This window comes from Pristiophorus japonicus, chromosome 5 (assembly GCF_044704955.1).
Source record: "Pristiophorus japonicus isolate sPriJap1 chromosome 5, sPriJap1.hap1, whole genome shotgun sequence".
NCBI classification, from domain to species: Eukaryota; Metazoa; Chordata; class Chondrichthyes; family Pristiophoridae; genus Pristiophorus; species Pristiophorus japonicus.
In genome coordinates this window covers 212,515,555-212,541,472 of record NC_091981.1, presented here as the reverse complement: position 1 = coordinate 212,541,472, position 25,918 = coordinate 212,515,555, and the positions used below count along the sequence as shown (strand labels likewise).

At 44.2% G+C, this 25,918-nt stretch overlaps 1 protein-coding gene across 3 annotated transcripts in view; it reads right to left on the bottom strand.

Annotated features, from left to right (window-relative positions):
* Positions 1 to 25,918, bottom strand: part of dnah5l (dynein, axonemal, heavy chain 5 like) — a 618,296-nt gene that overhangs the window by 20,826 nt on the left and 571,552 nt on the right. For 2 of the 3 annotated variants that reach the window (XM_070881289.1, XM_070881290.1), the window contains one exon: positions 5,322 to 5,530. In XM_070881289.1, coding sequence (XP_070737390.1) covers positions 5,322 to 5,530 — 209 coding nt within the window. Of the gene's footprint in view, positions 1 to 5,321; positions 5,531 to 9,116; positions 9,293 to 25,918 lie in introns of those variants that run through there. The other variant, XM_070881291.1, reaches the window with a different exon arrangement.

Here is a 25,918-nt window from a genome sequence, read left to right as displayed (position 1 = left end):
GTCTGTGACCTGTCCTTTATTTCATAGCACTGAAGTGAAGCAACTGGGTGGAGCTTCCTCTTTTATATCTGAAGGTCTAGGTTAGGAGTGTCTCCCACAAGTTCACCACCTAGTGGTCAGTGTTCTCACAGTGTACAACTTAGGTCAGATTATACATGGGTTACAATGCTGGTTGAATACATGACAGAAAGAGAGTGAAAATTTCTGCTCATAGGAAATGTCAAATTTATACAAGATCTTAATTAGGCTGTAGCTGAAGTATTGTACAGTTTAGGGCACTCCATTATAGAGAGGATGAAAACAATGGAAGAGGTGCACTACTGATTCTTTTAGGTATTACCAGAGAGAAGGAATTGCAGTTATGAAGAAGCATGAGAAAAGTTACATCTTTTTTCTCTGGAGCTGAGATGGATAGTGGGGCGTGGGGTGGGTGGGTGGCAGGAGGCGAGGGGGGGTGACCTGATGGAGGTAGATAAGATTATAAAGATTATGATAAAGCAAATAGTCTTATGTGCTTTCCATTGGTCACTGAGACTGTAACAAGAGTACAAGAGGGCACAAATTTAAGTTAATCACAAAAAACAATTCAAGGAAAGATTAGAAAAAAATTCTTCAGACAGAAAATGTTCAGAATGTGTAAGTTCTGCTACAAAACATGGTTGAAGCATAGTGGATTAAAAAAAAATGATTGTTATTTGAAAAAGAGGAATATTAAAGGTTGGTTATGATGGCCAAGCAGAAGAGTGGGATCTAGCACAGACTTGATGAGTCAAACAGCCTGCTTCTATGCTGTAACATAGTATGATTCCCAGCAAAACAGGCATACAAATGTGAAAGAAGCAGATAAATCTTTTTCTGGCTAGTGTGAATGGGTTGCCTCAATGATTATCTTGGTGGCAGAAAGCATAACGTGCATCAATCACAGTTTAATGCATTCGTCTGGTGTTCCATTTATTTTAGAGCATGGCTGTCGACAGCAGCTCTGACTTTGGTGGTAGGCCAGTATAATAATTAATGCGACAGTGTTGCCTCTGGGAGCAGGCAGAGCCATTCTGGTGGCGGAACAAACAGTGACCATCATCATGCCCGTTGAAACCAGCATTGCAGTTTTTCCATTCACTGCATCACGTGTACCTTCTTCAACTATTGGGGGTGATCTAGCCATCAGAAAATAGTCACAAACTGCAGCTGAAACATTAGCTTCTATTCACAGTTGCTTTTAAGTTGAGTCAAGGCTGAACAATCTATTTCACAATGCAATGGGTTGAATCCCCCGCACCGAGAGCCTACAATTCTGCAATATAAATAAACTAAAAACACAACTGATTCTACAAAGGATACAAATTAGTATTTTCAAAAAAATGAGAGTAAGTGTGTTCTTGGCTTAAAGAGTTTAGTTTTTTATTTTTAAATTTTCCATTCCTGTTTTCCTCAGTTTGCCAAAATTCAATTCCCCAGGATCATTTCCTAGTGCAGTGTAATCAAATTATCGACCTAGTTATCATCATAGGCGGTCCCTTGAAATGAGGATAACTTGCTACCACGCCAAAAAAGGATGAGTTCACAGGTGTTTCAATGAAGGACCCGAACTACATCCTGAAGGGTGGAAGATGCCTGTGCGTGGATTTTTTTAACGTGTGGTGGCCGTTGCACACTAGCCACCACACGGGCTTGACAGAGCTAGGTCTTAGTCCAGTGGCAAGGATTAACCAAGATGACTGAAGACCAGCTCTGCTGCACAGACCTAATGCACACACATATCGCCGTGTGGGCTGGCCGGTGCTGCCCCTGGGCCCCTGCCCCCAAACTCACGCCTCCCTGGACCCCGATCACGTCCCTCTAGTCTCTTGCTGCTCCTTCGTCCTGATCTCGCCGCTCCTGCTGTATCTGCCCATGCTCCAAGCACCGACCTGGACCTTACTGACGTCACTCTTTGCGGCCGTCACCCTCCTGCACCAGCTCGCGCTGTACCTTGTAGGGACATACCTCCACGCTGCTCCTGGGCTGCATGCCGCTCCTTTTATGGCCCCAACCTGCCGCTGATGGTCTCTCACAGGTTGGGGCCTCCACACATCTCCTAGCACCTTGCTCTCTTCCCTAGACAACCTGGCTCCTAGTTAGGAGATTGGTAGAAGTCAGAGAGTAGGGATAATGGGTACGTACTTGAATTGGAAGAAAGTGATTAGCGGTGTCCCACAAGGATGTGTGCTGGGGCCTCAACTATTCACTATAATTATTAACGATGTAACTATTTGTACTGCACTTTTTTTGTGCATGCATCTGTCAAGCTCCGCCCTCCCATGTTGTGTCTGTCAAGCTCCGCCCCCATGTGGCATCCATCAAGCTCCGCCCCCCCCCACCCCCCAAACCCCGAATCATTCTCTCCACGTGGTGCTGAGAAACAGGACCTGAGGTCCGAAACTGCCAACCTGATCTGAGCAGGGGGCCGAGAGAAGTGATGGGGGGCCAAGAAGGGGTTGGAAGAGAAAGAGGGACTGGGAGGGGGAAAGGGAGAGAGAGACAGGGGGGAGAGAGAGAGACTAGGGGGGAGAGAGAGAGAGATTGGGAGAGAGAGAGGCTGGGGGAGAGAGAAAGAGAGAGACTGGAGGGGGGGCGGAGAGAGAGAGGCTGGGGGAGGGAGAGACAGACTGGGATAGAGGGAGAGAGAGAGAGGCTGGGGCAGAGAGAGAGAGAGAGAAGGGGGAGAAAGAGAGAGGCTGGGAAAGAGAGAGGCTGGGGGAGAGGAGAGAGACTGGGGGGGGAGAGAGGGAACTCAGGGAAGATGGATCACATTCTTCTAACCCCCTACAAGGGACATCATTGGAGTGGACGAAATCCAGAAGTCATGACACTGTCACTATTCACTTCATAGCCAATAAACCTGTTAACAATCCGTACACAATGCTCCATCTATGGTGGTGGGGAGAGTAAGGTCATGCACTTGCGCTGGTGTAAGGAGGGACTTTGGCTGGGGGAGGAATGCACTTGCACTGGGGTAAAGCACTTTGGCTGGGGGAAGGATGCACTTGCGCTGGGGTAAGGCACTTTGGCTGGGGGAAGGATGCACTTGCACTGGGGTAAGGCACTTCGGCTGTGGAAGGCATGCACTTGGACTGGGGTAAGGTACTTTGGCTGGCCCTTGCAGTCTTCTGGGGAACTCTGTCCTCTGTCGCTTCAGGAAGACAAAGTGGATTGAGTTACAATTTGCAAAGTCAGTGAGGGGTGGGTGGTTCCAGTTACACATTCCAATGAAACTTCAGGGTGTGGTTTATCCTCCAAGGGGACCAATCATAGACAAAAGGCGGAGTATGGTGGCCATTTTGGCAGTACAAATAAGTGCGTCCATTTATTAATGACTTAGATAACACAATAGAGAGCCATATATCCAAAATTGGTGGCATAGTAAGTAGTGTAGATGGGAGCATAAAAGTTACAACTGGACAATGATGGATTAAATGAATGGACAAAACCGTGGCAGATGGATTTCAATGCAGGTATGTCTGAAGACATCCATTTTGGACCAACAAAAGGATAGATCCGAGTATTTTCTAAACAGTGGAAAGCTAGGAACAGTGGATGTCCAAAGAGATTTACGGGTCCATGTATAAAGATCACTAAACTCGAGTGGTCAGGTACAACAAAAAAAAATCAAAAAGTCTAATGGAATGTTAACCATTATATTACGAGATCTAGAATATAAAAGGGAAGAGGTTTTACTACGGCTATACAAAGTCCTGGGTAAACCACATCTGCAGCACTGTGTACAGTTCTGGGCATCACACATTAGAAAGGATGTAGTGGCCTTGGAAGGAGTGCAGCACAGATTCACCAGAATGTTACCAGGGCTCCAATTTATGTGAAGCGATTGCTTAACTATGCTTTTATTCCCGAGAATATAGAAGGTTAAGGGGTGATTTAATTGAGATTTTGGGGATTTTGAAAGGAATTGATGGGGCAGTTTAGGACAAGGGGACATCCCTTTAAAATCAGAGCCAGGAGCACAGTTAGGAAACATTTCTTCAAGCACAAGATGGTCGAAGTCTGGAACTTTCTCCCAGAAAAAGCAGTAGATGCTAACTCAATCATTTTTAACCTGAGATTGATAGATTTTTGCAGCCAAGAGTATTAAGGGATATGGAGCAAATGCAGGTAAATGGAGTTAGGATACAAATCAGCCGTGATCTCATTGAATGGCAGAACAGGCTTGAGGGGGTGAATGACCTACTCCTGTTCCTCTGCTCCTATGTTCCTAATACCTGCAGGGTGAAATTACTGTCTTTCCTTTAAGTGAAAAACATTAGCACAAGTATAAAGCAGTGTTCTCTGCTTAAAACTCATGTTGAGTTTTTTGTTAATATTATTAAAGACAGGACTTTTAGCTCCTGAAGTATTCCTAGTTAGAAGCAGCAGGTAACTATCTCACAGAACATGCATCAGCCCCTATTCACATTGTTTATTGAGGAAGTTATCTGTTACCAAGTACAAAATCTGATAAGAGGCAGAATAGGAGCCATGATTTGTGTTCTGGTGTTTGTTTTGCTGAGGATATTCATTGAAACCCTTATTAACATTAGCAACTAACACCTCTGAATCATAATGAGACAATGTAAGTGGGGGAAAAAATCTATTTTAAAAACATACTGTTGGTGTTCAATTAATATTTAAACATTTCTGTAAAGCAAACATAAAGCCCGACAATCCAGTCTCAAAACCAGACCAGTGGCAAGCCTTCTGCTGGTGTGCCTGTAGAGAATAGTTTATGTGCAAACCAGGCTTAATTAGGATAGGGGTCAGTGAATGCAATTTAACAGGCCTTCGATCAAGCTGATGGTTGATGGTGGTAGGGCAAGTTGAGCTTTGGTAACTATGAGAAAGATAGCTAGAAACCCCACCTATACAACAGATTAAGAAGAATTCACAGAGGAAGAACAAGGAAATGAAATACTTGGAAAAAAATTGAGACAGCACAGCTGCTCTCTGTAAACCATCAAAATAGATGCATACAATAGGTATTTTTAGTACTTAAAAATTAAACTATCAAAAGTGATTTTCATTTTGTCAATATTGGAAAATGTCAAATTAAAATGGCATTTTCAGAACAGGAAATTAGTTTTGCTTTTAAATAGGGTTTTCAATTACTTCCAGAAAACCCTGCTAAAGCATTTTACTAATTCATTGTAGCTTTGTAATAGTAATTATAAAATAAATTAACATCTCCTGTGTTCGCAAAACAATAAAAACACGGCGATGGTGCGATTTAGCCATCGTTAATAACAATTCTGTGGTGTGGTTTTAACTATTTCAGTGCTAGTGACACTAACCTGAGGATTAAAGAACCCTGTCATCCAGAACTGGTTTGGTCGTCCGTCAGAAATCCAGGTGTGGAATTGCTGATTTCTTTCGAGCAGCTCTGTAAACCAGAACCCGAGAGTAGCAGATTCCCAGGAAATTTTGAACCAGAGCTTTGGAATCCGGGCATCATACATGTTATCAAGGGCATCTCTCAGGTCCTCAGACATTATAATTGTTCCTAAATTAAAAAAAATAACAATCAGCTTCATAAATCATGGCAGTGACAGCGCGTTTAGTTCTCACATAAAAAAGGAAGCTGAAGAAATTGTTCAATGACCATGTTTTGAAAAAGTAATTTTCTTACAGCCAGTTTCTCAAAAGACATTTACTGCTGTTTTTCTTTGTTCCCAACAATTCTTCTCCATCTATAAATGACCACAATTGATGGTAACATCCACATAGCAAACCAGCCATGTAAGGCTTATTAATGGCAACCTGCTGCAAATTTGCCTCCAGCTGTCTACTGTCATCTTTAAAGAATCTCATTGTTCTGAAGCCTTAATTTCCTCTCCAACAAACACTCATTTACAGGAATGGTTATATTTCATGAACACAAACTACCAGTCTGTCTGCTGGGTAGGAAATATAAACCAGTCCAAATCCATACCAATTTAAATTTATTCTGAGTTTAGACCAATTTCAACCACTTCAGACTCAAATAGATTTTCCCCTTTAAAACATACTGCATTTGCAAATAAAGGGTATTTAGAGGTTATGTGATCTATGAAGCAAATGGATCTGCTTGGTTTGGTTGTAATTGGTTGTAATTATTCACTTTTGGTTTTTATCTTCACTAATTATATCAAATTTACTGTGTGCTGGCCAAAGGTGATGTCTGTGGCATTATGTGCTTTAATGGCTTTATGTTCACACAGATATTTGGTATAAAGGTGATAAAGCAATTTGAATTGTACCAACATTTTCAGTTAAAAACTACAGCCTCTGCTAAATAGCAGTTAGGGGGACATCAAATGAACATGTTAAGTATTTATATGTTAGTCTCCCCATGGCATAATTTCAAAGTCTTCGGTGTGCCGATACCAAGAAAATGTATATATTTTTAAATTGGTTCATTTCACTCGCTTTTAGTTGTAATATTAGCTATGACTTGCTCCAATATAAAGGTTTTTAAGCTTTTATGGCTGAACTGTTCAACTGCAAAAATGGAGCCTCCGATTTCATTTTATGGTGATGTGCTTGACTGTATTTTTAAAAGACAGCTTCAGTAAGTATTTTTGTGTCAGATTCAGGTATAATATTTTAATCATATCCTTTTAAACAAGAATGCAATTACATTTTTTTAAATACTTAATAATTCAATTTAAATTTGACTGACCTTTCTAAACCCAATTTCACTCCAGGCATCGTGTATTGCATATAAAAGATATGCTACATCAGGCAGTAGGATATTAAGTTATTTCCTCACACTTGATCAGGGCTTAAAATGCACTTATAATTGTCACTCATAAATTATCACTCATGTGGAAAAATAAATTTACTATTCTACTGTCTCTGTATCAGACTCTATTTACATTGTAGGCCATAAGTACATGTTGAAATGTTCTCTTTTTTAATGATTTCATTGTGCTCTTCAACAGAATTAGGGTCAATTTTTGTCTTCACCACGTGGGCAATAATCTGGTGGAGCGGAGCATTTGCCCATTATAGGACCAATCTGGCATTCATTCTGTTGAAATAAATGGAATGAAAAATTGAGGGGGTTCTACAATGGGCAGGCGATCCGTTCGATTATCGCGTAGCCGCCAAAGTCAAACATTTACCCCGTTTAGTATAGAATGGATTGAGAAATAATTCTGAGATTATTATGAAATAGTTCCCTGTGGTTCTAAGCAGCAGTTGCACAAATTGAAGGGATAAAGTTTCCGCTTTGGGCCTAATAGGCAATCCGGGCTCAAAATCGCAATTGTTTTCCGAATTGACTTTATGGTTCAAGTTTTCACTCAAACTAATTTGCATAATCACAAATGTAAATCGTCCATGAACTAGCGCAATTGGGCATTTTAGAATGTAATTTATTTTCTTGTATTAAAAAGCATTTGTTCAGATATTTAAGAGTGATAACCTGGTGTAGTTTTATTAATACAGCTGAAAATTGGAATATCACAAAAAGTAAGCATATTTAATATGAGGATCTAGTCCATCAACTGTGAGTAACCTGATTTTAAATAACTAAAAATGACTTTAACAAACTATACAGAACCAATTCCTAGTTTCATTGGGTCAGTTTCTTCAATATGTTTTAATATCTAAAGCTTTTAAAAGGTGTTCTTGTGCCTTAAATAAAGCTTAATTTTAAGAGCCTTATCGAAGGCCTGCAAACAGACGCAATTATCAGAAGCTCGCAATTGTGATTAATTCGATCAACCTGAAATATTAACTCTGTTTCTCTCTCCACAGATGCTGCTTGACCTGCTTATTATTTCCAGCCTTATTTCCAGCCTCACAAAAGCATTCGACACTGTCAACCATGAGGGATTATGGAGCGTCCTCCTCAGATTTGGCTGCCCTCAAATGTTTGTCACCATTCCTTACCTGCTCCATGATGACATTCAAGCCGTGATACTGACCAACAGATCCACCAGAGACCCATTCCACATTTGGACCGGGGTCAAGCAGGGCTGTGTCATCTCACCAACACTCTTCTCGATCTTCCTTTCTGCAATACTCCATTTCACCCTCAGCAAGCTCCCCGCTGGAGTGGAGCTAAATTACAGGACAAACGAGAATCTGTTCAACCTGCGCCACCTCCAGGCCAGATCCAAGGTCGTCCCATCCTCTGTCATCGAACTACAGTATGCCGACGACGCCTGCATCTGTGCACACTCTGAGGCCAAACTCCAAGCCATCGTCAACACATTCACCGAGGCGTACGAGAGCATGGCCTTACACTAAACATCCATAAGACAAAGGTCCTCTACCAATCTGTCCCTGCCACACAGCACTGCCCCCCAGTTATCAAAATCCACGACAAGGCCTTGGACAATGTGGACCATTTTCCATACCTTGGGAGCCTACTGTCAACAAGGGCAGATATCGATGATGAGGTCCAACACCGCCTCCAGTGTGCCAGTGCAGCCTTCGGTCACCTAAGGAAGAGAATGTTTGAAGACCCGGCACCAAGCTCATGGTCTACAGAGCAGTGGTGATACCCGCCCTCCTATATGGCTCAGAAACATGGACTATATACAGCAGGCACCTCAAAATACTGGAGAAGTACCACCAACGCTGCCTCTGCAAGTTCCTGCAAATCCATTGGCAAGATAGGCACACCGACGTCAGTGTCTTCGCTCAGGCCAATATCCGCAGCATCGAAGCATTGACCACGTTCGATCAGCTCCTGCTGGACGGGCCACATCACCCACATGCCTGACACGAGTCTCCCAAAACAAGCGCTCTACTCGGAGCTTCGTCACAGCAAGCGAGCCCCAAGTGGGCAGAGGAAATGCTTCAAGGACACCCTCAAAGCCTCCTTGAAAAAATGTAACATTCCCATTGACACCTGGGAATCCCTGGCCCAAGACCTACCAAAGTGGAGGCAAAGCATCCGGGAAGGCGCTGAGCACCTCAAGTCTCTTCGCCGAGAGGAAGCTAAAGTCAAGCGTCGACAGTGGAAGGAGCGCACAGCAACCCAGTCACCCCACCCACCCGTCCCTTCAACCACCGTCTACCCACTGTGACAGAGACTGTAGGTCCCGCATTGGACTCTTCAGTCACCTGAGAACTCATTTATAGTGTGGAAGCAAGTCATCCTTGACTCCGAGGGACTACCTATGATGATGATAATTTCCAGCATTTTCTGCTTTTATTTCAGATTTCCAGCATCCGCAGTATTTTGCTTTTGTAGACTTATTCCATTGTAGACTCCCCTGCACCATCTGTTAATTTATATTGTAAAGAACATGATTCTTTCCTCTTTCTCCTGAAGAACAATCAAACAGCAATATTACTATCTCTATAGACCTTGGTCCCTCTTTTCAACAGATATTGATCTAGCTCCCTTTTCAATATGTCAATTAACATAAAATCAACTACCTTTTCTGGAACTTGCACCACATATTCATTATACTGTAAAACAAATGTGTCCTTTAGTCCTATGCTGACTGTCCAAACTTATATATTGGCTTAATTCAATCTTATCTTTACCTTTCATTATTTTTGAAGACCTGTATTATGCTTTTCCTTAGTGTTCTTGTCTCCAGTATAATAAATTTAGTTCTTCGAGCTTTTCATAACAAAATAGTTCCCTAAAGCCTGGAATCATTCTGCTCACTTTTCTCTGAACCTTTTCTAACTGTTTCTCACTGACTGACTGTTTTCAGATATGATCATTGATCGCTCCAACATCCTTTTCGATTGCAGTCTATATCATGTTATTTCAAGCTCTGATTCACACCGGAACATGAACATGAGGTATCTCCTCGATCGATGGATGCCTTCATGACTGGTGAGCGCTGTGCAGAATTTTTGTTTTGATTTCATTTGATTTAACCTAATTGATTTAATTTTTTTTTTTTTTTTGTTTAAAATTACCTTGGGTGGATCCCTCAAATTTTAGTGGTGTCGCCTCTTTAAAGTGAGACATTTGATTGTGCACGGAGGGGGTTAAGCTTTCCTGGGCCTACAATTAAACTGGCCTATTTAAGACACGTCTCTTTCAACAATCTCACAGTCCCATTGATCTATCTAAATTCGGGTCCTACCATGTTACTTTGAGCTCCAGTTTGTGCCCGTATGACCCTTAACTAACATACCGGGGGAAATTTTAACCCCCAAAAACAGGTGGGTTGGGGTCGGGTAGGAGAATAAAGAATTAATCAACTGAATCCCAATCCCAACTCGCCTCCAACCCGCCCACTTCTGGTATTAATGGAGTTGGGACGGCAGAGTGGGACGACAACAGCCAACCCACTCCCAGGAGGCAGGTCGCCCAGTTAAATATTGTAATAAGGCTGGTGTGCCTCTTGGCGATCCACCACTTCAAATTTAACTCTGGTTGGTCGGCTTTCCCTGGCCTCCAGGATTCCGCCAGCTAAAGGGAGGCGAGGACTGCTAGATCCAGGAGCTAAGTTCATTTACACAACTGTTGGATTCAGCGTCCCTGCCTCACCCCACCTCCCCACAATCGGACATCCTTTCAATCTCCCCCTGACCTCCCCCCTTTAGGCTTCCGACCTCAATGCCCCCCACCCAAGGCCTCTGACCTCTCCCCAACCTCCACCCCGAGACCTCCAACTTCCCCCTCCAGTCCCGATCACCTTCCTGGCCTTCCAACCTCTCCATCCGGCCCCCCGATGATCCTCTGACCCCGATCCTCCGGCGTTTGACTACTGCCCACAATTCTTCTCCAGTCTCAATCCTCTGGCCCCCAATCACTCCCTCCTCTCTGTGGCCTAGTGCTGCATGCCTACTTGCCTGACAGTCAGCCAGCCTCTCCATATGGCTGGCTGCAGGCTGGAAACAGCGCTTTCAAATGCTAACCAGGCCCTACTATTAATTACAGCATGAACATTTTTTAAAGTACATTCAACAGGAGAACGGGTTTCCCGACCGCTTTCTAGTCCACCCGCTCCCGATCCGCCACCAGAGTAAAATTCCAGCCACCATGTCGATTGGTTCACAGAATGCCTTCAGTGACTAGTGTCTACCGCTTTCAATTTTTGCTTTAATTTCACCTAATTTGACCCCTTTAATTTAATTTTCTAGTTATTTTGTTGTTAGTAAATCAATTTGGGCAAGGCAACCCCTCCGAAAAAGTATTTGTGATGCCACCTCTTTAAGGGAAGTACTTGTATGTATCCCAGTGGGATTAGACCCTACAATCCTACTTGTCTATTCAAAACAAGATCCCTGGATTTGTAAAGCTAATTTGGGTGGACCATCTTCACCTTACATTTTAATCTCTGCACTGAGGAAGGCACAAGATAAATCACAGAGGAATGGCCTAGCCCAATCTCACAATTCCTGTTGGCTTAATTTGAAATCATCATCATAGGCAGTCCCTCGGAATCGAGGAAGACTTGCTTCCACTCCTGAAGTGAGTTCTTTGGTAGCTGAACAGTCCAATACGAGAGTCACAGACTCTGTCACAGGTGGGACAGATAGTCGTTGAGGGAAGGGGTGGGTGGGACTGGTTTGCCGCACGCTCTTTCCGCTATTTGCGCTTGATTTCTGCATGCTCTCGGCATTGAGACCCGAGGTGCTCAGCGCCCTCTCGGATGCACTTCCTCCACTTAGGGCGGTCTTGGGTCAGGGACTCCTAGGGGATGTTGCACTTTATCAGGGAGGCTTTGAGGGTATCCTTGAAATAGGACCCATGCAGCCAGGTGATGCTTGAGTATCAACATACCTTGTCTAAGGCTCATGGACGGCTTCAGTGACTGCTGGGCATCACATAGGCCAGAATTTTGCCCGTGCTCAGCATACGGGATCAGTGGTGGGTCAGGTGTTAAAGTTGAAGTAATTGACAGCGGGTCGGGCACCTAATTAAAATGATTAGCATCTAGTTGCCAGATGCTTAACAACCTTTTTTCACTTATCTTTTGTATTTAATTTCATGACTACAGGATCCCTGCTGTGTGCAAGACCACGGCTGTCAAGATGAGGCATGAGTACAGTGGTCATTGCTCCAGCTGATTACTTGGCAGTTTCAAATGTACAGTAAAAGCTTCCACCTGACGGATAGTCACTTTCATCAGGCAGAAGCTTTTTCGCACTCCATTTCCAGCACACATTCTGCAGGCTTTCCTCTTTGCATTCCCCAACCACTTTCACCTCATTGGAAGAACTCTCTCACCATTGAAAAATGATTCTGTCATTTCTACTTCCTGCCAACTATTCCATTAACATAGGTGCCCTTTATACTCTCTCACTTGGTTCTCAGAATCACACCACAATCAGCCCCAACACCAGGCGCACCAGCAGCACCAACAACGCCACCAACCTTCTCTGCAATCACCTGATGCTGCACAGGACAATGGGCATCAGCACCCAACCACATTGCTGCCTGGGATGCCAGGGATGGCCTCACCATGGGCAGATTTACTTCACTTGATGCTGTACACCCTGGCTAACACATGATGCACCAGGTTGGCACTACCCCACACCAACACCATAAAGTATCTCTATAATGCCAAGCCATTCCTTTCACACTCATCACCAATATGGGGGGTACCGTTATGTCTCACCATTCGCTGCAACTCACTAAACCATTTGCAATGGTGCATGCAAATCTGTCCAAGAATGCAAAGTGTTGAAAATAAAGTTTTCAATGTTTGACAGCACATTAACAGAGACTTTACATGAACATTGCATAAAACACCCAAGTGCCTACCTTTGTGTGATGTTAGTTGGTATGATTGCACGGGGATGAGGGGGAGTGTGAGGGATAGCTAGTGAAATGGGGATATGATAATATAGATAGAGAGAGATGGGTGGAGGTGCAAGGTAAGTTGGTGTGAGTAAGGATGTGCAGGAGTAGGCTAGGGAAAGCAGAGTGATGGGGATGTGATGAGAGGCACAGCAGGATGAGGTTGAGTGTGGCTTTGTACCAATGTTTTGTGATCTACTGAGATCATTGAAACATTTGTGGCACTGCACCCGGGTCCTGCTGACCACATCCCTGCTTGTTCCCTCCTCTGAAATGTGCAACCAGGCTGTGTGGATCTCCTGGGGAGGTGTCTTCCACCTATAGGAAGGGAAGAGGACCTCCCTAAGTACTGTGACTCCCTCCATAAGCATATTATGGGAGTCATGGGCGAGCCTGGATGCCACCCTGTACTTTTGTGCAATGATTGTCATTGCTTGCAGCACTAAAAGGGCATTGCAGATCGGGAGGAGCTCAACCAGGAGTGGGAGCATCGAGGCCCAAAAAAAAGGACGCGGCAGATTGGGAGGAGCCAGCTGCTGCAGGGACAAAAAGTTTTTAAAAAATTGAAAACTAAGTGTGACGTCACAGCCAAGTGAGTAAGTGATTGGCTGGTGGATTGGTGAGTATTTTTCTTTTCTGTAGGAAACCTTTGGCATTGTTGTAAGTAGGATCTGCCAGTAAATATAAGTGATCTTTATTATCTAAGGAGAGCCAGTTAATTAAATTGGCTGTTTGCTGAGTAGCGGATGGGTGTGTTTTGCTAAGGTTTAGAGTTTAGTTCTACTTGAAAGTTGTGAGTGTAACTAGAGGGATGGCAGGGCAGCTCAGTCCCCTGAATTGCACATCCTGTGGCATGTGGGAAATCCTGGACGCTTCGCGCACCTGCACCAACTCGAGCTCTGTGTTTTGGAGCTTGAGTGGCAGCTGAGGTCACTGCGGTGCATCCACGAGACTGAGAGCTATGTGGATAGCATGTTTCTAGAGGCGGTCACCCCGCAGATTAAGAGTGTGCAGGCAGATAGGGTTTGGGGGACCCCTGGACAGAAGAGGAGGACTAGGGAGGTAGAATAGGAATCCCCTGAGTCCATCTCGCTCTCCAACCGGTACTCTGTTCTGAGTATCGGTGAGGGCGATGGTGGCTCGAGGGAGTGTAGCCAGAACCAAGTCCACTGCACCAAGGATGGCTCAGCTGCAGAGGGGGGGGGAGGAAAAAGAATGGAAGAGCTACAGTGGTAGGGGATTCACTAGTCAGGGGTGCAGACAGGCGTTTCTGCGGCTGCAGATGTGACTCCAGGATGGTGTGTTGCTTCCCTGGTGCCAGGTTCAAGGATGTCACTGAGCAGCTGCAGGGCATTCTGGGGGGAGAGGGTGAACAGCCAGAGAGCGTGGTCCACATCGGTACCAATGACATAGGTAGGAAGAGGGCTAAGGTCCTGCAGGTAGAGTTGAGGGAACTTGGAGAAAGATTAAAAAGCAGGACCTCAAAGATAGTAATCTCTGGATTATTCCCAGTTACACGAGCTAGTGAGTACAGAAATAGGAGGATAGAACAGATGAATAAGTGGCTGGAGAGATGGTGCAAGCGGGAGGGCTTTAGTTTCCTGAGGCTTTGGGATCACTTCTGGGGGAGGTGGGACCTGTACAAACCAGACGGGTTGCACCTCAACAGAGCCGGAACCAATATCCTCGTGGGGGGGGGGTTTGCTAGTGCTGTTGGGGAGGGTTTAAACTAGCGGCACGGGGATGGAAACCTGAAAATAGATTCAGTAGGGAGGGGAGTAAAGCTGAAATTAGAAAGCAAAAATAAAAAAAGTGAGTTTGAAGGAGAGAGGAAACAACCAGGAAAAAGGGGTAAAAAAACAAACTTAAAGGCACTTTGTCTAAATGCACGTAGCATTTGTAACAAAATAGATGAGTTGATGGCACAAATTGAGACAAATGAGTATGATCTGATGCCATTACAGAGACATGGTCGCAAGGTGACCAGGACTGGAAATTAAATATTCAGGAGTATTTGACAATCCGGAAGGACAGACAGAAAGGAAAAGGAGGTGGGGTAGCTCTATTGATAAAGGATGGAATCACTGCAATAGTGAGAAACGATATATTGGCTCAAATGATAAGGATGTTGAAACAGTTTGGGTGGAGATAAGGAATAATAAGGCGAAGAAGTCACTGGTGGGCGCAGTCTATAGGCCCCTAACAGTAGCAACTCTATTGGTCGGAGCATAAGCCAGGAAATAGTGGGGGCTTGTAAAAAGAGAACAGTAATAATCATGGGTGATTTTAACTCCATATTGATTGGATAAATTAAATTGGTCAGGGTAGCCTTGAGGAAGAGTTCATAAAGTGCATAAGGGATGGTTTCCTTGAGCAGTATGTACAGAACCAACAAGGGGGGGCAGGCTATCTTAGATCTGGTCCTGTGTAATGAGAGAGGATTAATAAACAATCTCCTAGTAAAGGATCCCCTTGGAATGAGTGATCGTAGCATGATTGAATTTCAAATTCAGATGGAGGGTGAGAAAGTTGGATCTCTAACTAAGCTTAAATAAAGGAGACTATGAAGGTATGAGGGCAGATTTTGCTAAAGTGGAGTGGGAAAATAGATTAAAGTATAGGACAGTTGATGAACAATGGTGTACATTTAAGGAGATATTTCATAATTCTCAAGAAAAATATATTCCAGTGAAGAGAAAAGGGTGTAAGAGAAAAGATAGCCATCGTGGCTAACTAAAGAAATAAAGGACGGTATCCAATTAAAACAAGGGCATGCAAATTGGCCAAAATTAATGGGAGGGCAGAAGACTGGGAAGCTTTTAAAAGCCAGCAAAGAATGACTAAAAAAATGATTAAGAAAGGGAAGACTATGGGCCCAAGTTTCGGGCCGCGCCAGACCTGGACGCCCGTTTTTCGCGCCACAAAGTGCGCCTAAAAAAAACTCACCTATTCTCCGGCTCCCTGCAGGTCCTTTGGAGCTGGGCGCAGCGCAGCATGAGCTGTGGGGGGCGGAGCCAGGTCCCTGCGCTGAAAACAGTGCCGGGACCTCTGCACATGCGCGCTACAGTTGGACGCGCATGTGCAGTAGCTCCAGGCGCCCAAAACTGTGGGAGGGGCCCGAAGCACACAGCCCCTCGCCCTGGCCGAATGGCCTCACTGGGGCTGTGTGCATAAGGCTCACCTCCCACCTGACCCGACCCCCGCTCCCCCCACCCCCGGCGACCCGACCTCCGCTCCCTCCCCCGCCTGCTCCCTCTCCCCCCCTCCTGGCGACACGAAATCCGCTCCCCCCCACCCCCCACCAGCCTCCACGACTCTCTCCTCCACCCCGCCGACCTCCGCGACTCTCTTCCCCCCCAGACCTCCGCGACTCTCTCCCCCCCGCCCCCGAGACTCTCTCCCCCCCTCTCCCCGACTTCCGCGACTATCCCCCCCCGACTTCCGCGACTCTCTCCTCCCCCCCACCGGCCTCCACAACTCTCCCACCCCCCCGCCGACCTCCGCGACTCTCCCCCTCACCCGACCTCCGCGACTTCCCCCCCCCCCGGCCTCCGCGACTCTCTCCCCCCCGCCCCCCGACCTCCGTGACTCTCCCCCTCCCCCGACCTCCGCGACTCTCCCACCCTCCCCGACCTCTGCGACTCTCCCACCGCCCCCCCCACCAACCTCCGTGACTCTCCCCCCCGATCTCCGCCCCCCCGACCTCCGCGACCCGACGCCATCTACCTGTAAATCCTGCCCGAAGTCTCGGGCCCGGCCATTCAGCCTCCTTCACTCCCTCCCTCCCCGCTCCTCTCCTTCCTTCTCTCCCTTCCCTTCCCCTCCCTCCCTCTCTCCCCTCCCTCCCTCCCTCCTCCCCTCCCTCCCTCCTCTCTCCTTCCCTCCCTCCCTCCTCTCTCCTCCCCCCTTCTCCTCCCTCCCCCTTCTCCTCATCCCTCCCCCACTTCTCCTCCACCTCCTCCCCCTCCCCTCTCCTCCTCCTCTCCCCCTCCCCTCTCCCCCTCCTTCCACCCCTGACCCCCCTCTACCTTCCTCCCCCTCCCCCACCCCCTTCCCCTCACTGTCAGAAACACAGACACTGACAGAGACTGAGAGACACACACACAGACAGACAGAGAGATAGAGACACTGACAGAGACACACTGGGGGGGCTGTCCCAGCACGCTGTTGGAGGACTCCCGGTGCTGCAGTCGGTAAGTAGAAAATGTTTTATTTATTGATTTTTAAATTTTTTTTATTTTTTATTAATTTTTTTGATTGATTTATTGGTTGATTTATTTATGTATTTATCATTTATTATTGATGATGGCTCTTTATTTGTAAAACTGAAGTGTTTAATGTTTGTAAATTTCCCTTTAAACCTAACATCTGTGGTTGGGAAAATGTTGGAGTCCATTATTAAAGAAGCAGTAGCGGGACATTTGGAAAAGCAAAATTCTGTCAGGCAGAGTCAGCATGGATTTATGAAGGGGAAGTCATGTTTGACAAATTTGCTGGAATTCTTCGAGGATGTAACAAACGGAGTGGATAAAGGGGAACCAGTGGATGTGGTGTATTTGGACTTGCAGAAGGCATTTGACAAGGTGCCACATAAAAGGTTACTGCACAAGATAAAAGTTCACATATATTTACATGGATAGAGGATTGGCTAACTAACAGAAAACAGAGAGTTGGGATAAATGGGTCATTCTCTGGTTGGCAATCAGTAACTAGTGGGATGATGCAGGGATCATTACTGGGACCCCAACTATTTACAATCTATATTAACAACTTGGAAGAAGAGACTGAGTGTAACATAGCCAAGTTTGCTGATGATACAAAGATGGGAGAAAAAACAATATGTGAGGAGGTCACAGAAAATCTGCAAAAGGACATAGACAGGCTAGGTGAGTGGGCAAAAATTTGGGAGATGGAGTATAATGTTGGAAAGTGTGAGGTCATGTACGTTGGCAAAAAAAAATCAAAGGGCAAGTTATTATTTAAATGGAGAAAGATTGTAAAGTGCTGCAGTACAGTGGGACCTGGGGGTACTTGTGCATGAAACACAAAAGGATAGTATCCAGGTACAGCAAGTGATCAGGAAGGCCAATGGAATCTTGGCCTTTATTGCAAAAGGCATGGAGTATAAAAGCAGGGAAGTCTTGCTACAGCTGTACAGGGTATTGGTGAGGCCACACCTGGAATACTGCGTGCAGTTGTGGTTTCCATATTTATTGAAAGGATATACTTGCTTTGGAGGCAGTTCAGAGAAGGTTCACTAGGTTGATTCCAGGGATGAGGGGGTTGACTTATGAGGAAAGGTTGAGTAGGTTGGGCCGCTACTCATTGGAATTCAGAAGAATGAGAGGTGATCTTATCAAAACATATAAGATTATGAGGGGGCTTGACAAGGTGGATGCAGAGAGGATGTTTCCACTGATTGGGGGAGACTAGAACTAGAGGGAATGATCTTAGAATAAGGGGCCGCCCATTTAAAACTGAGATGAGGAGAAATTTCTTCTCTCAGAGGGTTGTAAATCTGTGGAATTTGCTGCCTCAGAGAGCTGTGGAAGCTGGGACATTGAATAACTTTAAGTCAGAAATAGACAGTTTCTTAAACGATAAGGGGATAAGGGGTTATGGGGAGCGGGCAGGGAAATGGAGCTGAGTCCATGATCAGATCAGCCATGATCTTATTGAATGGCAGAGCAGGCTTGAGGGGCCGTCTGGCCTACTCCTGTTCCTATTTCTTATGTTCTTACGTTCTTATGTTCAATGCTGTCGAACACTGACAGCACAAATGTCAAGACAAACGTAGCATGGTCCCTTTTAGGGAAACCGGCTGAATGAATGATTTCACCAGACCTGCCTCCTCTAATTGGGCTGGGTACCGCACTGGCTGGGCTTAACAAACCCAACCAATAGCGACTCATTTGCACAGTGGAATGGAGCCAGCAGTGGAGCCATGACCTGCCTCAGACATCGCCTGCACCGGTCCCGCCGTGGTAAGTAAAATTACGGCCATTGCATTTCTATTTTGATTCCCACTGTTTTTACCAGTGCAATCATTTTTGGAAATTTATTTTGTTTAAGACACAGTTTGAGAGGGCCATCTCTCCATAAACCTCTAGTGGTACCTTCCTTGTGACATTTGATATTCCCTTTGGTTTGAGTTTTATCCAATCCCACAAGGCCTATAACAAAATAAAAAAAAACAGTCCTAATATACACATTAATCTCTATCTGTTCCTATGTGTATTACTCAGCATTAATTTATATTAAAATTCAGCTGTCAAATCTCAGCCCATCTACATAATTGGTCCAAGTCTCTCTCAAATAATCAATGTTATTTCTACATGTTAGCTGCCCACATAGTTGTGTTAATTTGGCCAAGTGAGAATAGAATGATATATTATAGTGAAGAGAATCTTACATAACTCATTATACATTTCCCAGGTGAATTTCAACAATTTTAAAATAGCCACCAATTACTCTGTCATTTATGCTGCTGCTGGTGAAATCATCAATCTGCTCACCAGTGGGGCATATCAGAAATTCAATGCCACTACTCATGAAATTCCTGTCATTGTGGTCAGTAAATTATAAGTAATGTGCATCCAAGTTTCAAATATGCTTAATCAGTTGGCAATGCTTCTTATTGACAGAATTAGTTCAGAAAATAATAATCTCCAAACATGATAGAATCCTGCATCAGACACTGTAGAACCTGGGATCAAAATGGTTTCGAAATAGGTTTCCTGCTTGTTCTCAAAATCAAACACTTGATGCAAAAGGACAGTATTTACATTTTTGAAAGGTATAATTTACCACGCAGTAATAATTTCACAATGTATTCTTAATATCAGTGTGCCATTAGGGGAAATTAAAGCTGGCGGGACACCAGGTCCATTTTAATAGCTGGACCTCATTCACATTCCACTGACTAGCTACCTGTCCGAAACGAGTTTCCAGAGGCAGCTCGGTGGCTCTGGGTCTGCAGAGACTGGGCTTCCCAGAAGCCACCAGGCTAGCAATTAGGTGAGTCATCCAGGGTAAGGGGGCGGTTGTGAGGCAGAAGTGGCAGGTCAGGAAGGAGAGTTGGGGCGGCAGCAGCCTAAAATTTATTTGAAAGAAAGCTTGAGAGTTTAGACAATAAACCAAAATAGTTTATGACAGAATGTTAACATTTTATCCAGTTTATGAGCCCTGAATACATATTATATTATGTGACTTACAAATACCATGCAGTCTAACTTCACTATAATGGACCATGCTTATAACGAACATTTGGTTTTAAGGATCCCAACGGCAAGACCCAATTCTTTCAATGGCAATTTGCCCTACTGCAATGCAGGATCGACATGGACCCACTCAGATACAATGGTGGAATTCAAGCTGAGGCTAATTGAAAGATAATCAATTGTAGTGTGAATCCCACATGACATATGCCTGATAAAAAAAAATGGCCCGCAATCTACACACAAACTGCAATGAGCCTACGGTTGTCGGGAGATAACGACAGCCAGGCAATGTGCGTGAAGGCGACGAGAAAGAGATCTTCTTCGTCTCTGAAAACAAAATTTCAAATCATTGATGAATTTTTACCATAAAGGAAAATTGGCAAGCCCCTACACGAGAAACTATTAGTGAATAGGACATTATTGAACATGTGACATTGGCCCGGAACTTGTGGTTGGGATGATGTTGAACTGGCAGTGTTCACCGGCATTCCGACTTTGAAACTGACCGCAACTTCAGGATTTGGCACATCCAGAAATCCTGAAGTAGTGGTCTGTCATTCACTGCTCCTCCACAGGCTGTGCTGTGCACCCCCACCCCCGACCCCCCCCCCACACACACACACACATACACAGAGCCGGCAATCTGTGTAATCAGCCAAATCAGGGAAACTGACGAAACCGTCAGCTCTTCCGCAGTAATTAAACTGTTAAATTCCCCACTAAAAAGTAAACCTAAAGGGATTAGGCGTAACTGGGGTTTTAACACTGTTATTACTACTAAACAAATGTTAATGGCTTGGAAAACTAAATTTTATTTTGTGCAGTGTGAAATTTATCCATTTTAATAAAAATGTAAATTTTTATGAACCTATCAAAACATTTTTTAAATTTTCTTTTAAAGTTTGTCCATCTTTATTTCAGGTTTGCCTTTTCCCCATGTGAGAGCCCCAATCTTTGTTTTGTTCTCTCTAACATTTTTTAAAAGTTAGAATTTTAAGAGGTTACTCATGTCCTTGTTTGCAATCTGAGAATTCTGCGTTTTGATTGGCTGCTTAGACAGCCTGTTGATGTCACGGCAATTCGCACAAAGGGATCCCCACTATACTTTGTTGATTTGAATTGAACGTCAGAAAATCTAAAGTTTTCGAAACAGGGATTGCGAGATCTTTGTGCGGAGCGTACTTCGGGTCAATGGCGGACACCTTCGCTTCGCTGCTGACCACAAATTCCGAGCCATTGAGTCAGGGAGAGGATGAGGAAACGTCTGGTGATGAGGATGTGGAAGGCAGAGAAACAGTTATCCCCTCACTGGATGAGTTCAGAAAGGAAATTGCAATTGTGAAAAACTTCACACAGTCATTACCCGGAACTGAGGATCTTTTTCGACTGGTTAACAAGATATAAACAACGTACTTTGAGAAGAGCACAAATAACATGGGGCACTGTTCAGTGTATAGTTTTTTTGTAACAGAATAAAATAATATTCAATTCAAATTCAATTCATTTTTCTGATGCAGTAAATCACCAAACCCTATTCTAGTGAGCACCCTGATATAACAATCTTTTCAATTAGTCCCACATATGCATTGCATTAAAGGTTCAAAGTTGCTTGAATCTGCAGGAATCTCAATAAAGAGATTACAATGTCCAAATCTTCCTGTCTGGCGTAAAAATAAAAAAGGGAAGGTAGCTCAACCGTGGCTATCAAGGGAAATCAGGGATAGTATTAAAGCCAAGGAAGTGGTATACAAATTGGCCAGAAATAGCAGTGAACCCAGGGACTGGGAGAAATTTAGAACTCCGCAGAGGAGGACAAAGGGTTTGATTAGGGCAGGGAAAATAGAGTACGAGAGGAAGCTTGCAGGGAACATTAAAATGGACTGCAAAAGCTTCTATAGATATGTAAAGAGAAAAAGGTTAGTAAAGACAAACGTAGGTCCCCTGCAGTCAGAATCAGGGGAAGTCATAACAGGGAACAAATAAATGGCAGACCAATTGAACAAGTATTTTGGTTCGGTATTCACTAAGGAGGACACAAACAATCTTCCGGATATAAAAGGGGTCAGAGGGTCTAGTAAGAAGGAGGAACTGAGGGAAATCCTTATTAGTCAGGAAATTGTGTTGGGGAAATTGATGGGATTGAAGGCCGATAAATCACCAGGGCCTGATGGTCTGCATCCCAGAGCACTTAAGGAGGTGGCCTTAGAAATAGCGGATGCATTGACAGTCACTTTCCAACATTCCATAGACTCTGGATTAGTTCCTATGGAATGGAGGGTAGCCAATGTAACTCCACTTTTAAAAAAAGGAGGGAGAGAGAAAACAGGGAATTATAGACCGGTCAGCCTGACATCAGTAGTGGGTAAAATGATGGAATCAATTATTAAGGATGTCATAGCAACGCATTTGGAAAGAGGTGACATGATAGGTCCAAGTCAGCATGGATTTGTGAAAGGGAAATCATGCTTGACAAATCTTCTGGAATTTTTTGAGGATGTTTCCAGTAGAGTGGACAAGGGAGAACCAGTTGATGTGGTATATTTGGACTTTCAGAAGGCTTTCGACAAGGTCCCACACAAGAGATTAATGTGCAAAGTTAAAGCACATGGGATTGAGGGTAGTGTGCTGACATGGATTGAGAACTGGTTGGCAGACAGGAAGCAAAGAGTAGGAGTAAATGGGTACTTTTCAGAATGGCAGGCAGTGACTAGTGGGGTACCGCAAGGTTCTGTGCTGGGGCCCCAGCTATTTACATTGTACATTAATGATTTAGACGAGAGGATTAAATGTAGTATCTCCAAGTTTGCGGATGACACTAAGTTGGGTGGCAGTGTGAGCTGCGAGGAGGATGCTATGAGGCTGCAGAGTGACTTGGATAGGTTAGGTGAGTGGGCAAATGCATGGCAGATGAAGTATAATGTGGATAAATGTGAGGTTATCCACTTTGGTGGTAAAAACAGAGAGACAGACTATTATCTGAATGGTGACAGATTAGGAAAAGGGGAGGTGCAACGAGACCTGGGTATCATGGTACATCAGTCATTGAAGGTTGGCATGCAGGTACAGCAGGCGGTTAAGAAAGCACATGGCATGTTGGCCTTCATAGCGAAGGGATTTGAGTACAGGGGCAGGGAGGTGTTACTACAGTTGTACAGGGCCTTGGTGAGGCCAAACCTGGAGTATTGTGTACAGTTTTGGTCTCCTAACTTGAGGAAGGACATTCTTGCTATTGAGGGAGTGCAGCGAAGGTTCACCAGACTGATTCCCGGGATGGCAGGACTGACATATCAAGAAAGACTGGATCAACTGGGCTTGTATTCACTGGAGTTCAGAAGAATGAGAGAGGATCTCATAGAAACGTAAAAAATTCTGACGGGTTTAGACAGGTTAGATGCAGGAAGAATGTTCCCAATGTTGGGGAAGTCCAGAACCAGGAGTCACAGTCTAAAGATAAGCCATTTAGGACCGAGATGAGGAGAAACTTCTTCACCCAGAGAGTGGTGAACCTGTGGAATTCTCTACCCCAGAAAGTTGTTGAGGCCAATTCACTAAATATATTCAAAAATAAGTTAGATGAAGTCCTTACTACTAGGGGGATCAAGGGGTATGGCGAGAAAGCAGGAATGGGGTACTGAAGTTGCATGTTCAGCCATGAACTCATTGAATGGTGGTGCAGGCTCGAAGGGCCGAATGGTCTACTCCTGCACCTATTTTCTATGTTTCTATGTTTCTAAATAACAACATTGACTATAGTGATGATAACAAAATAACCATACTGTACATGTAGTTCTCAGTTTACCATTTGTTCTTTCGGGCTTCATCACTCAGTCAAATGAAAATGAAGTCTAAGATGGAGACTTTGGCCTAGAAATTCATTATCGTCCCGTTTGGGGGCGGTAACGTCCAGGAGGCGGGGAACTTTGCACCATGTGCGAAAGTCCAGCCCCTCTCATTAAATTCGGGTCACCGTCCCCGGAAGGAAGTCGAGCGTTAACGGGGTGGACGCCTCAGCACTCGCACTGCTGCATCCGAGAGGCGCTTCCCTCAATTTAAGGGAAGGGCCCAAGCTGCATACTCTGTCAAAGAAGAAGGCAGCTACCTGGACCACCGGGGAGCAGTGGTGCCACGTAATCAGCCCAGCACTCAAGCAAAGTGTCAGGCTGACAGATTGCAGCACCAACCCCACGAACAAACCGTGACTGGAGCAGCAACGAAAAGGGCAGATTTTGCACATGGAAATCATAGATCGACACCTATGGACAAGGCTGCTACTTTTGATGCGTTTTTGAATGGTAATAGTTTTGCTACTGATCACATATGCACAACCATTAGTTAACCTTGTGACCATCAAAACCTGTACCTTCCAGCATTCAGTGCACATCTTCACTCATTCACAGATGTCAGGAAAGATTATTCTTCAACTCAAACATTATGGAGATGGAAATAAAATGCAATGCCTGAGTAATTAACCTATTCTTTAGTGGTTAAAATATAATCAGTTCACCTCTAGACATTTGGAAAATCAATTTCTGGACTTGAAATTAAATTCTGAGGGAAAAGATAGAAAAGCTTTAAACATATATAATAGCAAACTACACAGTCAATCTAATATTGTAACCTCCTGAGGTAGAAGGTTAAAATAAAATGGCAATTTTATGTAAAGAATAACAATACCAGTAAGCTGTTATGCTCATGAAAGCTTTTTCTTATCTCCTCCCCTCATGGACATTTGTGACTCACCTGGGCAACACGTGCTTTCAGATCAACTCTAATTGTTACACCCACGCTAGCAATAATTAAATTCTGGTCTGAAATTCCAGATCTCCTTTTTGCAGTAAAACCACAAACAGATCAGTTTCTATTCTGAATGCCATCTAAACATTTTCTTTCATCGGACCAAATTAATTTTCTACAAACATAGTAGTTTTTTTGCTGCCCAGTAAGTTTTTAATTTTGGTTAAAAGTTTCACAAAACAAATACCCTAAAACATTACGGCCGGGAATTTCCTCGGAGCTATTCCCGCTCCGCTGTCGTAACTTTGCCGATGGTGTGGAGGAAAGCTATTGGCATTTCCACTGCACTTCTGGCAGAGTTATGGCAGTGGAGTGGGAGCAACTCTGAGGAAATTCCTGGCCTAAGATTCAGGACTGAATCAAAACAATTTCAATACTTCATTATATGCTGCGACACCAACTTTAAACACAGGCACTGCAATACATATTGATCCTTAGGTGCCTATCTGCCCATCTTTATACAAATATTGCCACAACTTTATCCTCTCAAAAATAAAAAAATATGAAAAACCAGGGCCCATAAATTGCAGACTCTCCAGGTGCGTACGATGTGCACACGCAGCCGAAGAGGCCATGCAAATTCCGGTTCTCGGCGCACAATGCGCATGCACCGGGAACCAGCATTTGTGATTGCACGCATCCCCGGGAAAAGGGCCTTCGCGGGCGGAGATTTGGGCTATTTGCCCAACTCTTGCCCAGCGAATATCCTTCAAACTCTTACACCTCTTACATAAGACTTTTAAAACATAGAAAAATTAAATTTTATCACTAATTTTTATATTAAAAACCATTAAAATAAGTTTATTTTTAACTCTATTAAAACATTTTTTTAAAAATTAAAAAAAAAATTCTAAATCATTTAATTAAATTCAATTTCAATTAATTTTAAATATGTGAGGTGTTTTTTTATTTATTGTGCTGTGTTTCTGGTGTTTTTGGGGGTATTCTCATTGATAGTAATGGGAGCTCATACAAACGGAGTTCCCATTACTATCAATGAGAATATTCCATGTTCATTGGTGGTCCAGGCCCACATGATCCCAGGTTGAGCTTACGTTCCTGGGATGTGTGTACCCATATGCTGGACTGCACATCTAGGCCCCATACTGTAAGTATACATTCCTCTGGGACAACTTGGTACCTCCGACCGCAATTTTCGGGCCAT